Below are 13381 nucleotides of genomic sequence, written 5' to 3'. Positions count from 1 at the left end.
AGAGCCCTGAGTCCAGAAATGAGGCTTTGTTCTTCAGGAACACCAGGATAACATTTGGGTACAAGCCAGTAGGACTCCAAGAGGTGCCAGGGAGAGCTCAAAGGCAGTCAGAGTTCAGGTCCTGAGCAGGAGACCTCCTAACTAGACTTTCTTCATGGGCCTATCATAGCCTCTTCTACTCCTCACTTCTCAGGCATGAAAATCCCTGAGAATACTCTCTCCATCCACCCTCCAAGTGACCAACCACCACAAGCAGCAGACACCTACCACCACCAGCTGAATCCATGCTCTGAAAAGTGTTGGTGACCTCAGGCTGTACCCAATTTTAGAATAACGTTACAGATACCTGATCTCTTCCACAGCAAGAAAGGTTTCTTGTAGCAAAGGAAGAGGAAAGGGAAGTGGGTAACTCATTTGAATGTTGTTTGACCAAGTGGTCAAAATTAAGGTCTGGGCAGGTCAGCTGTGGCCCTAAAAAATGCCATCACTGCCCCACCTGCTGTTAATTTGACACCCTTTATGCCATCAGTTCCAACGACTTTCAGCTGCACATCCCCTGACAACAGGCTGCTCAAGTGCCAGAGAATAGCTCGGAGTGACTCTTTCATCTTTGGGGTTGTCCACCAAAGACATTTAGTGAGGTTAATCTGGATCAGCTTTTGAAGACAAGGCTGAAACAGCAGGAGGTTTCCAAGCAGCCTTAACCCAATTAAGCACCCTTCCCTTAGGACAGGAGGCCAGCTAAGCTTGCATTAAAACCCATCAAGTGTCTTGTTAATCAGGTACACTTTAACATCCCAGCCATGGTCACCCCAGCGGAGGCCACCAAGGCTGGAGACACCTCGTCATTTTTCACCTGCTTTTGTCACTTTGGTTATTTCTGCCATTACTTTGGGCAGCAAGATGAAAGGCCCAGCAGCTCAGTCCTTACCCACGTTGCTCTGCAGACTCCCCTCCGGTTTTTCTTTTCACATTAACTGTGTCACACACCAGACTCTCATTGACTAACTGCCCGAGGGGGACCCTCGCTGAGTGTTAATTGCAGTTAATGAGCTGTTGCTGCTTTCCTTCCAAGAGCACCAATTACAGCAGCACTCAGGCTCTGCAAGAAGATGCGAGTCTGCAGAAAATCCAGGCAAATTTTACTCCAGCCCCCCACAGTGCACTGCTAGAAGCCCCATGAAAATGCTTTAACTCAGGATAAGGATGGGTGAAGAATGACAGTTTTCCTGATGTTGCCCATCCTCTTGTTCCTCATGGGTGAATGACAAGTGCCTGACTTGCTTCCCATGGGTCCTGCTGGGGTCCCTTGCAGGGATGTCTACACAAAGTGAAGACCTGAGTTGTTGTTCAAGCCTCCCTCCAGCCAAGAGTGCAGAGTCCCACTGGCAGGTTTTGCACGTGGGTGGTGGCTCAGCTGGCCCAGAACACAGCAGGACTTGTCTTGTCCCATGTGCTACCAGAGTGGTACAGGAAGGACTTGACAAGATGCCTCCATGACCACTGCCATCATTTCAGCATTATCCCCTACCCCAGAGCTCGGGGCAGCTCCTGCCTCGGCCACAGTTGGCTCCATCCCCAGAGATTTTATAGAATCTTAGAACAGTTTGGGTTGGAAGGGACCTTAAAGTTCATCTTGTTCCACTCCCCTGCCATTGGTAGGGACACCTTCCACTACTCAAAGCCCCATCCAACCTGGCCTTGAACACCTTCAGGGATGGGGCAGTCAGAGATTCTCTTGGTAACCTGTGCCAGTGCCTCAACACCCTCACAGGGAAGAATTTCTTCCTGATACCTCATCTAAACCTGTTCTCCTTCAGTTTAAAGCCCTTTGTCCTGTCACTACACATCCTTGTAATAATAATAATCCTTTCCAAAACTCATTTCTCTCCCCTGCTAAGCATGGGTGAGGGCATATGCCAGCCCCAGGTGTGGCACCTAGGAGTGTCCTGAGATGTCCACCAGCTGAGAAGCACTGGAACCACCACTGTTCCTCAGGCTTTTCCCTCCGATTTGTCTCTCTCGAAGCTGCGGCCCAGGGGAGGGGGATTTTAAATGAGGGATGTGTTAAGATGGTAAAAGCTTTTTCATGGATGCTTAAGGTCATTCAAGTCAAGTTGAGACCCTTCACAGAAATGGACTAAATCTGTCTACAGTGCTGGTAAGAAATTGCTCAGTGTCTCACTCTGACTTTCTCATTTTGATTATTTTTGGCCATACTAAGAAACACTCAAATCCAAACCACTCTCTGTGAAAGCCTTGAATTGAAATAAAGCAGAGATGATTTAGTTCATGAAAAAAGATCCTATGCTTTTTGTCTTGCCATCTTACTCTGAAAGGAGATACAGAGAGCACCTCCTGCGGAGGGGGTTCCCTCTCCCCCAGCTCTCCCAAAGCTCCCTCCTGGACTCTGCCACAGGTATGAAAAAGCAGAGATGTCTCAGGGAGCAGCAGCCAGCTCGTTCACTTGCTCTCTCCTCCAGTTACAGACCCAAAGCTGTTGTTCCCATCAAAGCACCTGGCTCCCATTGTGCTGCCTTTCTGCAGTTTGTTAAATTTTATTTCACGTTATTTCTCCCGTTTTGGCTTCCACCCTAAAAATCCTTCTGCAGCTTCGCCAGCTGCCCCACTCCTCATAAATGTTCATTTAAGTATAATACCTTACAGCAAATGCAGCAGCACTTGCTCAGCAGGAGCTCTGCCTCAACAAAACCCCTCGGGCTGAGGTCTCCTGCTCCTGGATCTTGGGGTTCATCCACCAGGGAACACCAACAAGCCTGGCCATGCTCTTGGGCAAGCTCAAAGTCACCTTGATTTTTCCCAAACCCAGTTTCCCAGTGGATTTCCCACAAATATATACATTCTTCCCCAGAAAGAATAACAAGAGTACCCTCAGCAGAGATGAGCCCCAGGAGGGTGGATGTCCACCAGCATCACCAGTTTGGATGATGCTTTGAGCACCCTGTCTAGCAGGAGGTGTCTCTGCCCATGGTGAGAGGGGTGGAAAGAGATGGTCTTTAAGGTCCCTTCCTGGCCACACTGTTCTACAGCTCCTTTATTCTGTGATCTCTGAAGAAGCCGGCCCAAGGCAGCTCAGAAGAGTTCAGTGGCAGCAAGATTCAACTCATGCCCCCACATTTCCCAAATGCCAGGCACATCAGATTTCGTTTTTAGCCTACAAACAATCAATCTTGTCCTCTGCACAGACCAATGAGGTCTGTGGAGAGAAAATTGCAAAAGATTTGTTATTTCCCTAGTGTTCCCATTTTCCCATTCCTTTCCCACAGAAGCAAGGTTTTTGTTTTCTTTTCTTTTCTTTTCTTTCCCAACTTTCAGGGGAAAATCCTGACAAATGGAAGCCCTGATTCATACCAGCAAAAATTTGGCCTTTTTTAATTTAAGGTGGAGCCCTTCTTGTCTGAGGATGAAAACATTTCTCTAACTGTACACGGTGGGAAAGGCCTGAGCCTTGGCCCTGCCAGAGCCAAGGCCAAGTGGTGTTGGGTGCTGGTGGCCACCCTGAGTGGAGAGTTGTTGTGCAGGCAGGAGGGCTGTTCATCTCCATGCTCAGGAAAGCACTGCTGTGCTGGCTCACAGGATGGGAAACAAGGGCACAGGCAGGCACAAGGTGGCAATGCCACCAAACAGACTTACAGAGGGGGAAAAACATCTTCAGGGGGTGTTGCTAAGGCAGGGACACGGTGTGATATCTCTCTCTGTGGCTGGAATGGATTACAATAAAGGATACCCATCCTCTTACGTTTTCTCAGGCAACTGAGGGATGGGTGAAAAAGGCTCAGGAAGGGAGGAGAGGAAGCTCTGCCCCTTTCCATCATCACTACCCAAGCAAAGACACCTGCTTCCTTCCTTCTGCTATGTCGTGCCAAGAAGGAAGCAGAGAGAAGAAGTAGGTTTGGGAAAAAAAAGGCCACAGCCCACCTGCTTTCAGCAAACTGAAAGAAAAGTGAAGGAGAAAGAAGATCAAAGGAGCAACATGTCCCTAAACCCCTCCCTTGCAGCTTTTCTCCATAGATGGTGCCATCTCCCCTGCACTGCTCCCGCTCCGGTCGGCACCTCCACCCGGCACCAGGAGCCGGCAGCAGGGAATGAGCAATTTTCTCTGACACAGAGACAGAAACAACTTAAAAAAAAAAAGCAAAACAAAACCAAAAACACAAAAAAGGAAAAGCCATGACTTTTTTTTCCCTTCCCCATCTCCGGCCAGAAAGTACATTTGGCAGAGCCCCGAGTGCTGGAAGCCATCAGTGGGGCTGTCGGCACTTCAGAGGCTCCGGCGAGGAGGGCAGGTGTGCACCAGCCACCGACCGCGCTGAGGACACTGCCCACAACACCCCGGGGTCCCCCATCACGTGCGGGGGTTCCCCTCTCTGCCCCACCCCAGCTGCTGCCTCTGAAGGGCCCTGAGGAGAGCAAGGGTCCCCTAATGCCACCTGTTGATGCTCCACGGGTTTTGTTCCATGGGCATTTTGCAAAGTACTTTGCACCTGCAACACACAGTAAAGTCACAGTCCTGTTCTGACCACAGGAATCTCCCTGTGGGCATCACTTCCCAGGACAAGATTTGCAGAGGCTCATATACACTGACCCACAACTTTCCAAATCCTGCACCTCACATCATAGAACCACAGAATCATAGAATCAGTTGGGTTGGAAGAGACCTCCGAGACCATCAGGTTCAACCCTTGGTCCAACTCCAGTCCCTTTACCAGATCATGGCACTCAGGGCCACGGCCAATCTCAGTTGAAAAACCTCCAGGAATGGAGAATCCATCCCCTCTCTGGGCAGCCCATTCCAATGCCTGAGCACTCTCTCTGCAAAGAAGTTTTTTCTGCTCTCCAACTTCAATTTCCCCTGGCAGAGCTTGAGCCCATCGTGCCCCCTTGTCCTATTGCTGAGTGCCTGGGAGAAGAGACCAACCCCCACCTGGCCAGAACTTCCCTTCAGGCACTTCCAGACAGTGCTGAGGTCACCTCTGAGCCTCCTCTTCTCCAGGCTAAACACCCCCAGCTCCCTCAGCCTCTCCCCACAGCACTTGTGCTCCAGTCCCTTCTCCAGCCTCGTTGCTCTTCTCTGGCCCCGCTCCAGCCCCTCAATCTCTTTCCTGAGCTGAGGGGCCCAGAACTGAACACAACACTCAAGGTGTGGCCTCGCGGAAAGGAAAGGATCACTGCCCTGGGCCTGCTGGCCACATCTAGCACCATGACCTCCTTCTCCCCTCTCCAGCATTCAGGGAAGGCATTTTGAATACAAACTAATAAATCAGACTTTAGACCCCATCCAGGGAAGCTGGGGAAGGGGCAGAAATCACCCCACTATACCCCGTGCAGGGGATCAGGGTAAGCAGTATCCTTTGCATGGGACTGCTCTGCCCACCCTAGGGATGCCCACAGTCCCACTGGCATGTCTCCAGAGGCTGGCAGCTCTGCTCTGGGAATCCTGCTGCAGTGGGTTTCCCCATGACCCCTGACTCATTTTAGGGGAGGGAAGGAAACAATGACAAGGCTTCACAGAGAGGGCGCCATGTCACGTCGTAGGATTTACTTCCTTTGATGACAAGCACACCCATCCCACAAGAAAAAAAAACTTCTGCCTTCCCACACCGGAAAGCCACTGGTCAGAAGCAGAGCAGGTGCTGGGGACAGGATGCATCCCATCCCTTGACATATCACCCCACCCCCATAAGCCCCATAAACTCCACACCTACCGATGGGGCGAATCAGGGTCGAAGCAGGTCCTGGCCACATCGGTGGCCCACGGGTCACAGCAGTCTCCGTCATCGAAGTCGTCCAACACGTTGTTGCACTCCATGTGGCAGACGCCGTCGCGGCGCTTCCAGGAGAAGCAGCGGCCGGGCCGTCGGCAGTCCCCGCCGTCGTAGCCGGTGAGGGGGTGCTCGCACTCGGGGTCGCAGCGCTCGTTGCCCACCTTGCTGGGCTCGCAGCCCAGGAGGACGGCGCGGCGGCGCAGGGAGGAGTTGCGCACCTCCAGCAAGCTGAGCTGCCAGGAGATGTTGTAGGGTCGGAAAGCTTCGCTCAGTGCGCGGTGTTGCCGCCAAATCTGCTCCCAGCTGACCGTCGGCCGCCCGCCGTCATCCTCCGCCAGGTTCACCACCCGGTACCGCACCACCTTCCAGCTCCGCAGCGGCCAGTGCTGGTTGTAGTGGGAGACCAGCTCCACGTTATCGCAGGCAGTCTGCCCGCACGCAGGGGGGCCCAGCGGCCGCAGCACCGGGGATGGCGGGGACAGCAGCACCCACTGCTGGGGGAACGCTCCCTCCCGAAAGGGCACCCAGTGTTCCTCCGGGGTGGCAAAGCCAGCGGACAGAGCCAGTCCCGTCGCCCCCTCTGCCGCCTCCTCCAGGAAGGGGCGCTGAAGGTGGGATTGGGGCAGGGCACCACGCCACAGGGCCAGCCCGGCCAAGTGTCCCCGGAAGGTGTGCGCGGTCCCCCAGGCGTCCCCCCCCAGCAGCAGCGTGCGGCAGGAGGACATGAAGGCGCTGTGCAGGGGGCCCTCCTGCCCTGGGGCACGGCCGACCCGCACTCCGTCCACATAGAGGGCCATCCATCGCCCATCGTAGCTGGCAGCCAGGTGTGTCCATGCCTCGGGTCGGTAGCGGTGGTAGGAGGTCACCTCCGTGGCAGTGGCTGCCCGGTCCGTGCGGAGGGAGAAGAAGAAGCGGGCATCCTTCTTTCCACCAAGCTGCAGGGCACGGATGCCCAGTGCCCAGCCCTTATCGCTGGCAGTGTGCGAGCAGTTGTCAAAGACGCCTGCAGTGGGTCAGGGAAGGGAGTGGAGAGAGAGAGGAGAGCTGGTGAGGACTGGAGAGCATTGTCACTCCTCCCTGGAGCATGAGCTGGTGATGGGTCCTTGGTGATGGTCCTTGGTGATGGGTAAAAATGAAGGTGACCAGAGGCTGGGCAGTGGGTGCTGCATCAGTGGGACACCGCAGCCCTCAGTCAGAATCATTTGGATGAGTAGATGGAGTACCCAGGAGAGATGGCAGAGCCAGAGAGTTGGGATGGAGAGGGGAGGAAGAGCATGAATGGGAGGAGAGGCTGAAGAGCAAGGTGTTTCTGAGCTACTCTCCATGGGAGTGCTCTGGTGGGATGGGATTAGAGGCTAAGCTTTTTATCTGTGGGCCAAAGCTTTTAAGAATTAGAGCCCAGCAACCCAAAGCAAAACAGCCTCCTCCAGGGACTGCTTCCCCAGCAGCTTCCAGGCAGATTTACAGCTCTCCTTTACGCTCCAGTTTCCCTCCCAGTCATGCATTCAGCACAGGCAGGAGAGGGTCAGAGGGGGATGCGCTGCCTTCAACCTGGCGGGTACACTCCTCAGCCCCTAAGGTCACCTGAACATAAATTTTTCCCAAGAATAGCTTCAGGCTCAGTCTCTCCCTGTGCACCCAAGCATGTTGCAAACCTGTTTCAGGCTGGGCAAGACCTGTAGCTGTGCTGACTTTCCCCAAGACTCAGGATGCTGAGTGTCAACAGCCAAAAACCAGAGACTTGCAGGCACCAAGTGCCCTTGGGAATTGGTGGCCATAAGACACTTAAACACTGGCAAGAGCAAATGGACCACTCATTGCTTGAAATAAATGCCTCTGGTCTCCTAAACCACCACCACTATCAGTTCATGCAGGTGAATGAGCCTGAAGTCACTCTTTGAGCCCCAACAGTGGCATCTTCTGAGAGCCCCTTGCTCTCCCATTCATCACCCCAACAGTGTCCCAATGCTGTTGAAAACTGTTGCCATGCCCAGAGACCCTTTTTATATTCCTGCTGTGGTATTTCTTATTCTCCATCCTACTTTTCCTTGCTGTGTGGGTTCTCCTGCTCCTCACTGTACCATTCCCATTGCATGCACTGCCTGCCCTCTTCCCTGGCACCAGGGAACGGTGGGCCAAAACAAACCACTCCTGTCCTGCCCCGCTGTCTCATCTGTCCTTGAGGATGCTTAACATGACACCGTGGGGAAACTGTACCTGCTGCCAGGATTACAAAGAGGCCAGCAGACAGAAGAAGAGGTGCAGAGGAGTAGGAGCTCCAGGAGGGGGAGGATCTCCTGGCTTTCATCCAGGGGATGTGACTGAAGCCAGGTTACCATGACCCCACATCTCCCCCGCCAGCCCTCATAAACGTGGCTGGCAAAGGTCACGTCAAGCCCCGCTGCACCCCAGGAAGCTGCACCCCTCCCTCCATCCATCACTTTCACTGAGGGCGAGATGGGTGGTGGCCTCCAAACCATCCCACGGTCATAACCACCCCGGGCACAGATCCCTGCCACTGCTCACTACAAAGGCAGCCACGCACAAAGCCTCCGTGGGCGGATGAGCTTTGGCCAACTCTTGTTTTCCCGTGGATTGTGAAAGGGAAGCAGAAAGACCAGGGGAAATTGAGACGAGGAGAAGCCAAAAAGCAGGAAGAAAGTAAAGGAGCCTTGTAGGAGTGAGAAGGCAAAGCTGGAGAAAGTAAAGGAGCCTTGTAGGAGTGAGAAGGCAAAGCTGGAGAGTATTTTTGGACTGGATGCTGGCTGAAAGGTGCTGAGACCTGCATCTTCCAAAGCCATCTTTTGGTCTTTACTGAGGCTGAGGAAATAGGGCTTGGTACATCCTCTCTTAGGAAAACTCATGCATTTCACTTTGAAATGATTCAGAGTGCCCCAAATTTGATTAACACTAAGATAAAAATGGGACAACCAGTGTCAGGAGTGGAACAGCCTCTGGGTTAAGTGTGAGCTATCATTCTCACAAACCAGAACTGGAGCCAAGCCACACCTGGCAGTGCCTGGTGATTTCAACACTGGCCAAAAGAAACTTAAGTGAGCCTAAAACAAAGCATGAGGACTTCATCAACATCCTCAAAGAGACTTCATCAAAGTAATGTAAGGCTAAAGTCAGTTCTACATAAGGGTCTGTAAAGCCAGTAGAGCAGCCACTGGTGCTTACTAGACATGGCCAGGGGTGGTACCTCCAGTGCAGCAGAGGCAAAGGAGCATCCACAGCTGGAAGCCACTGCAGAATATCACCCTGTCCTGACATCTCCCCAGGGCCTCCATGAGAAATGACCGGGGGAGCAGTTTCAAGACCCCAAAATTTGCCAAGGAGCTTGGTATTTTGTGCTGGGGCAAACCACCAGGAAGAGAAAGAACCATTTCTCGAGGAGGTGCAAGGTATTTCCTCAGCACCTGTAAATGGAACTCTGTCTCCAAACCCTCAGGTGGGAAAGGTGAACTCTAATCTGGTTTGTGCAAAGGTGAGCTCTAACCAGTGCCTTAGGTTGATGACTTTGGGGTTTGAAACAAAAGTTGTTGGCAACAGCACAAAAAAAGTTGAAGAGAAAGGTATCTGTCAGAAAAAGTATCCCATGGAGAAAAGGCCTCCAAAGAGATCAAATGTGCCACTTTGTAAGGCCCACACTCCAAGCAGCCTCTCCCACTGGGGGCAGCAGTTTTGCAGCACAAGGAATAGCTTTCAGCTATGCTTTGAAACTCAGATATGGGAGGAAATCGACTGCTCAAGTTCTGGAGGGTGTGACACAGATCAGAAGCCCCTGATAGCGGTCACCCTTCAGGGCATGCAGTGGGAACCAGCTCAGGGACCCAAGGAGGGTTTAAACACAGCAGAAGTTTAGGACTGCCTCTGGTGATGGATTTTCTCACCCAACAAAACTATCCATGAGATGAGTGAAAACAAACCTCAGCCCAGCACAAAGGGAAATCCTTTGGTGTTCACCAGAAGCAAGCAGGTGTGCATGGAGGGGAGATAAAAAAGGTGGGAAAAGAAATGGCATCACACAAAAGGCATTTCATCTGCTGCCCAAAATTCAAAGGACAAGGAAGAGGGACCACTCTCCTTCCCTGGCAGTGTCTGTGGCAGGGTGCTGGGGTTATACCCCAGCAGAAATCCCCACCATGCAGGAGGTGCTAAGAGGGATGAATAAGAGAGCTGAGGATGTCTCTGAGGCAAAATGTGGCACCTACAGTAAAAAAACCTGCCAACCCTGAACCTTAAATCCAGGTACCAGCCACACCAGCTGACAGGACAGCTCGCTTACCATAGTCAGAGCTGCTCAGCCTGGCCTTACTTCCCAGCCACTGATGCTGAGAGATGCTCAGTTCTGCTCTGCTTTCTTCCCCCCTTCCCTCACACATGGTCACCTGGGGCATCTCCAGCTCCTCCACAGCTTTGGGCCATCTCACACTCAGTCCCCTCTCTCCCAACAGAGCAGGAACAGCAGATCAGAAACAGACTCAGCACCTGTCACAGGGCTGGCAGCTGCTTGCATCACCTGCTCACATAAAATGCCAGCAGCACTGGCCTGTCCCCCTTGGCCACCGCACCTGGTCCCAGCTGCAGGGAGACGGTGGGAAGCGGACAGTGACTCAGACAGCCGGAGGTGCCTGGGGCTGACTCAAGCCCTGGAGCAAGGAAGCTGGGGGATATTACCCAAGTGAATGCCAGGGCTCACGGGTGGTGCTGTCAGTGCTAACAAATGTCCCGCCCTCCACAAGGAACTTAATAAAAAATAATGCTAAAAAAATTGAAACATAAAACCCAACACCTGCAGGACAGATCCCCAGATGCAAACATCTGTGCTGCTGATGTGATGGCTGGGAAGTGCACTCTGCATCCCAAGCTGCTGCCTGCTGGCAGGGAGGCAGCAGGGACCCAGGTGGGAAGGCAGACAAAAATGTGGACAACTAAGTAGTTTGGTAGTTTCCTTGTACACAGCTGATTTCCCCTCTTCCTCCAGCCTTGAGCCCATCCCTCCCACTCTTCCACAGCACAGGTGCCATTATCACCCTATAACCGAGGAGATGTATCAATGAAAGGGGTCAGGCAAAGCAGAGGGAGAGTCAGTGGAGTGATCACAAGTGAAAAGAGAGTTAGGATAGAGGGATTCCCCAGCCAATCAGTCTGGCAGCCCCCACTGTGGGGACCCCAGACATACCACGGGACCATCTTGGCGGTGCCATCTGTTCTCAGCCCTTCCCAGCATCCCTGCACTGCCCTGCCGTGCCTGTGCCCAGCACAAACACCCATCCTGGCACAACGGCACGAAGCACCACTGCAGGAGGCACTTCGTGTCTGTGTGCCAATCTGTCTCCTCAGGCTCTCCATAGGATCGTTTAGGTTGGAAATGGCCTTTAAGATCAAGTCCAACAGTTAACCCGGCACTGCCGAGCCTGCAACTAAACCACATCCCTAAGCACCACATCTTTACATTTTCTGAACACTTCCAAGGATGCCAATTCCAGCACTTCCCTGGACAGCCTGTTTCAGTGCCTTACAAGCCTTTCAGTGAAGAAATTTTTCCCAATATCGAATCTAAACGTCCCCTGGCACAACTTGAGGTAATTTCCTCTTGTCCTGTCGCTTGTTACTTGGGAGAAGAGACAGACAACAGCTACAACCTCCTTTCAGGTAGTTGTAGAGAGTGAGAAGGTTCCCCCTGAGCCTCGTTCTCTCCTGGCTGAGCCCCCCCAGCTCCCTCAGCCGCTCCTCATAAGACTCGCTCGTCACTTGCCTGTTTCTTAGCTTGTGGGGACGAAGGGGCAATCCCCGGTAGATCGAGCCCCCGGGGCCGCCCCCCTCCCACACACACGGTAGCTGTACGGAGCCCTCGGGGCCACAGCCCGGGGCACCGGGCCGGGCCGTGCGTGCGGCGCGGCTGCCACCGTGCGGCCACAGCCCCGGGGACCCGCCGGGAGCCCCGGACAGCCCCGGCGTGCCCGCAGCCCCGGGAGGGGAGGCTGAGGGTCTGCAGGGGCTCCAGGGGGAGCGTGTCACCCAAAGGGACCTTCCAACTCCCGGCCAGGGGAGAGGGAGAAACTAGATGGGAGCCGGGGCGGGGATGGGGAGGGCGGGCTGGGAGGACGGGGCGGGTGGGAACAGAGGGGAGGGGATGGTTTAGGGTTTGGTCTCAAGGGAAGGAGGAATATTCCACGCCCGCGGTGCTGAGGACACGGGTGTGGGCGCGGGGTGTCACTTGCCAGAGCGGGGAAGGCAGGGAGCCCCCCGTGGGGAGACTGGAGCGGGGGTCGCGGCGTTGTCGGGTCCCCATCCCTCCCTGCCGGGGTTTACCTGCGATGATGGCCGGGTTGCTCTGTCCGCCCTCCGCCTTCACCCACAGCTCCAGGGTGAACTCGTCCCGCGGGACGGCGGGCAGCGCCTCCGCCCGCGCCGCCAGCTGCTCCCGGCCGCCCGAGAAGTACAGGGCGGGCAGCGGCCGCTCCCGCGGGGAGCCCGGCACCTGCGGCTCCCGACCCCGCCGCCTCTCCCCCCGGGCCCTGGCCCCCGGCTCCTCTCCGCCTGCCCCGGCTCCCCGCGGTCTCCGGCCCCGCGGGGGTGCAGCGCCGAGCGTCCCGTGCGCGGCGGGACCCTGCGGGTACAGCCCGTAGGGGTGATGCGGGGGCGCGGAGCGGCGGCTCGGAGCCTCCATCCCGCAGCCCGGCACCGGCGGGGAGTCCCCGCGGGCCAGGCTGAGCGCCGCCAGCAGCAGCGCGGCCAGGGGGGGCCCGCCGCGCAGCATCCTCCTTGGGGACGAAGTTTGGGGGCCGGGAGGTGGGGGGCGAGTGGCTCCGGTGAAATGGGGGCGCTCAGGGGGGCGGCGGGCGGCAGCACCGGGGCATAATCCCCCGGCCCCCGCCGCAGCCGCTGCCCCCAACTTTTCCCCGGCACCGCTCTCCTCCCCTCTGCTCCTGCGGGAGGAGGAGGAGGAAGAGGAGGAGGAGGAGGAGAAGGAGGGCGAGAGCACCGCGGTGGGGACCCCCCTTCTGCCTGCAGCCGGGGTTCCCGGGGCACGGAGGACCCTGCGCGGCTCTCGGCGCTGACCGGCTCTGCCTGCGGGAGCGAGGGATGCGTTAGTCGCCCTTATCTAGAAAGCCCCGAGGCGCTCCGCTCCCCCCCCAACCTAAGGAGGGGTGTGGAGGGGGGGGCTGCCCTTATTTAAAGATGATTATGTCCAATCTAATAAACCCCGAGCGAAGCATCGCCCTCCCTTCCCTCCGCCCTCCCGGGCGCTGCCCAGGATGCTGGCGGGGAGGGGATGCCGAGGGGACTCAATGCCCGGAGGGCGTTGGGTCCCCTCCGCATTCCCTCCTCGACCCTGGGGTTTTGGGACAGCACCTGCGCTGTCCCTGCCTGTGTCTTCTCCTGTTGTAGCTCCCACCTCGCCTCCATCCTCCATCTCCATCACCTAGAGGGGAAGAAAGGAACCTGAAAGAAGGGGATACCCTCCCCTCAGCCCTCCCCCGGGCAAAGAGAGAGGTGGTCTTGGGCTCAGGTTCCCTCCTCAGGCGGAGATTTTTCTGCTTTTTCTCTCTTTTGTTATTTTTTTCCATTCTCAAACAATGATCCCA

At 55.3% G+C, this 13381-nt stretch overlaps 1 protein-coding gene across 2 annotated transcripts in view; it reads right to left on the bottom strand.

Annotated features, from left to right (window-relative positions):
* Positions 1-12788, bottom strand: part of PAPPA2 (pappalysin 2) — a 94486-nt gene extending 81698 nt beyond the window's left edge. For both annotated transcript variants that reach the window (XM_071565580.1, XM_071565581.1), the window contains exons 1-2: positions 12105-12788; positions 5727-6789 (exon numbers count right to left, since the gene is read on the bottom strand). In XM_071565580.1, coding sequence (XP_071421681.1) covers positions 5727-6789; positions 12105-12552 — 1511 coding nt within the window. In that variant the 5' untranslated portion in view covers positions 12553-12788. The remainder of the gene's footprint in view (positions 1-5726; positions 6790-12104) is intronic.
* Between the last annotated feature and the right edge of the window lie 593 nt (positions 12789-13381).

Source organism: Pithys albifrons, chromosome 10, assembly GCF_047495875.1.
Source record: "Pithys albifrons albifrons isolate INPA30051 chromosome 10, PitAlb_v1, whole genome shotgun sequence".
Taxonomy (NCBI): Eukaryota; Metazoa; Chordata; class Aves; order Passeriformes; family Thamnophilidae; genus Pithys; species Pithys albifrons.
The sequence above is the reverse complement of the archived record's forward strand: the minus strand, read 5'-3'. Positions and strand labels throughout refer to the sequence as shown.